Source organism: Gopherus flavomarginatus, chromosome 1 (genome assembly GCF_025201925.1).
Source record: "Gopherus flavomarginatus isolate rGopFla2 chromosome 1, rGopFla2.mat.asm, whole genome shotgun sequence".
NCBI classification, from domain to species: domain Eukaryota; kingdom Metazoa; phylum Chordata; order Testudines; family Testudinidae; genus Gopherus; species Gopherus flavomarginatus.
The window spans coordinates 372,888,015-372,890,730 of record NC_066617.1 but is presented as its reverse complement, the minus strand read 5'-3'; the positions used below and the strand labels follow the sequence as shown (position 1 = coordinate 372,890,730).

Here is a 2,716-nt window from a genome sequence, read left to right as displayed (position 1 = left end):
GTGAAGGGGCGAATGGAAACATGAAACCTAGGAAATGTTGAGCTGGGCTTGGCTAGAATGGGGGTGCGTAACTCTGACTGCAGGGGCAGGACGGGAGCCGGGGCTCTGAGATACACTGCTGTGACTGCGCTGAGGTTGGGTGTTGGGAAGAGGTCACCGGGTTACCCTGATCCACTCCCAGGGGAGTCACTGGGGGTCTTGCTGTTGAAGTCAGTGGGCTCTGGACTGGGCCATTCTTGGTTATGTGACTGTTCAGAGTAAACCTCATTGCAAACCTCCTCAGGCCCTGTAATATTCTGCACCCCAAATCCCAAGGCCTTCACTCAGGCAACCCTTCCATTAAAATCAATAAGGACCCCAGAACTGGGTCCATTCCATTGGGAGAAAATAGCTGGTTTCTAGCAACATATCCATAAATGTACAAACTGTATAATCCAGGAGTAACTGATTATAATTGCTGCTTTGATACTGATTGTGACAGGTTCTCCCCAGAGTACCATCCGGAACTGGGGTACCACTGAGCGGGCTGACCCCCCAGCCTGGGCTGCCTCTCGCACTGTACAGCTGTGACAAGCTGCAAAGCCCTCCAACCTGCACTTTCACCAGCATCACACAGGTAGAGACACACCCAGCTGCAACTGGACACAGGCTCTTTAACCACCAGCTTTCCAGGCTAGTACCCCAGAGCAGTACGATCCTGCCCTAGTCAAATCTGGGCAGTCTGTGTGTTTAATACCCCTGCACCTATCACTCAGAGTGAAGACAACCATGCAAACTTGGGGTAACCAAACCGAGATTTTCCCCAAGCACTCCAGTCAAAGCTCACGGTTTAGATTATAACAGAACAAGTTTATTAACTACAAAAATAGATTCTAAGATTTTATAAGAAGCTTAGGTTGCATTTTTGTTTCTTTGCTAGGTAATCTGCTTTGATCTGCTTCGCATCACTAAAAATCTATTTTGGTATTTAATAAACTAGTTTTGGCTTTATCTAAACAAGTGAGTTGGAATGAAGCGCCTGGGAAAATCATAGCTCGACTGGCGGAGGCTGTCGTATATTCTTTCCACATTCAGGGAGGGGGCGAATTCTATGAGCTTACGCTGTACAGTTCTCAGTGTAGGGTGAGACTGTAACATTTTGGGTTTACACTCCAGTGGGGGTACGAATCTGGGAAGCTGGTGGTTAATTTGGCTGCAGCCTTTCTATTGTTGGTTCATGCAGTGGCTGGTTAGAGCCTGCGTGTAACTGCAGCTGGGTGTGTCCCTACGTGTGTGGATGCTGGTGTAAGTGTAAGATGGGGAGCAGGTCTGCAGCTTGTCACAGCAGCACAGTGTGAGGGGGGCACAGACTGGGGGGTCAGAGGGCTCAATGAAACCCCAGTTCCATGTGGTTCCCCTGGTGGAACCCATCACACTGTAGCAAGTGCAGTCCAGTCCTAGCCAACACTCACCTTCCACTGATTGTCTCTTTTGCTGTTAGTTACAGGAAACTGAACAGAAAATCCAAATGATAGCACATGATGCCAGCTTACAATCACACCTTTTTTGCCCCAGTGACCTATATCCTGACTGGCATCCCGGAAACGGAGGTGTCTCATGTCTGGATCTCCATTCCCTTCTGTCTGATGTACGTTGCAACACTTTTTGGAAACTGTCTCCTACTATTCATCATACTGACAGAACGAAGCCTCCATGAGCCCATGTATCTATTCCTGTCCATGCTGGCTGCTGCTGATCTGCTGTTATCTATCACAGCAGTGCCCAAGATGCTGGCTGTATTCTGGTTTAGAGCAGGGGAAATTTCTTTTGCTGCCTGCCTGACCCAGATGTTCTTCATCCATGTCAGTTTTCTGGCCGAGTCGGCCATCATACTGGCCATGGCATTTGATCGGTACATTGCCATCTGTGACCCCCTGAGATACACCATGATACTAACTAAGTCTGTGATCGGGAAGTTGGGGCTGGCAGTTGTCACAAGAAGTTTCTGTTTCAATTTCCCTGTCATCTTTCTCGTGAAGCAGCTGAAGTTCTGCAGAACCAACCTCGTGCCTCACACCTATTGTGAGTACATGGCCATAGTCCGGCTGGCCTGCGACGACATCACAGTCAGTATCTGGTATGGCGTAGCTACGGCTATTTTAGTAATTGGTTTGGATGCTGTGCTCATTGCTTTGTCTTATGGGCTGATCCTCAGGGCCGTTTTCCAGCTCCCAACGAATGATGCCCGGCTCAAGGCTATTCGCACCTGCAGCTCCCACCTCTGTGTCATATTGGTGTTCTACACACCGGTCTTTTTCCTCATTTTTGCACGCCGATTTGGGCACATCATCCCAGGTTATATTCTCATCCTGCTGGCCAACCTCTATGTGATCATTCCCCCCATGTTAAACCCCATCGTTTATGGGCTGAAATCAAAAGAGATCCTGAAACGGGTGATCAATGTGTTTCATCGGTGGTGCAGGGGAAGCTCCCTGCTGAGCTAAATCAGGACACAGAAAATGCTCTGGGACTTGAAAATTAAGCACAAGTTTTCATTGGAACTATAGGGATATTTTTATTATGTACTTCCACAGAGTAAGGTTGAAAGTTTCTCTCGTCAACAGAATTTGAGTCCAATGAAAGCTTTTTCCACACCCAGTTTCTCTCTCTAATATCCTGGGGCACACATGGCTGTAACAGCACAGCGCCCTGCCACAGAAAACAGCCAGACGGAGTG

At 48.3% G+C, this 2,716-nt stretch overlaps 1 protein-coding gene across 1 annotated transcript; it reads left to right on the top strand.

The window, feature by feature from the left end:
• Positions 1 to 1,520: 1,520 nt before the first annotated feature.
• LOC127044381 (olfactory receptor 52B2-like) lies at positions 1,521 to 2,483 on the top strand. Its single transcript, XM_050939180.1, has one exon. The coding sequence runs from the start codon at positions 1,521 to 1,523 to the stop codon at positions 2,481 to 2,483; it is 963 nt and encodes a 320-aa protein (XP_050795137.1).
• The last annotated feature ends 233 nt before the right edge of the window (positions 2,484 to 2,716 follow it).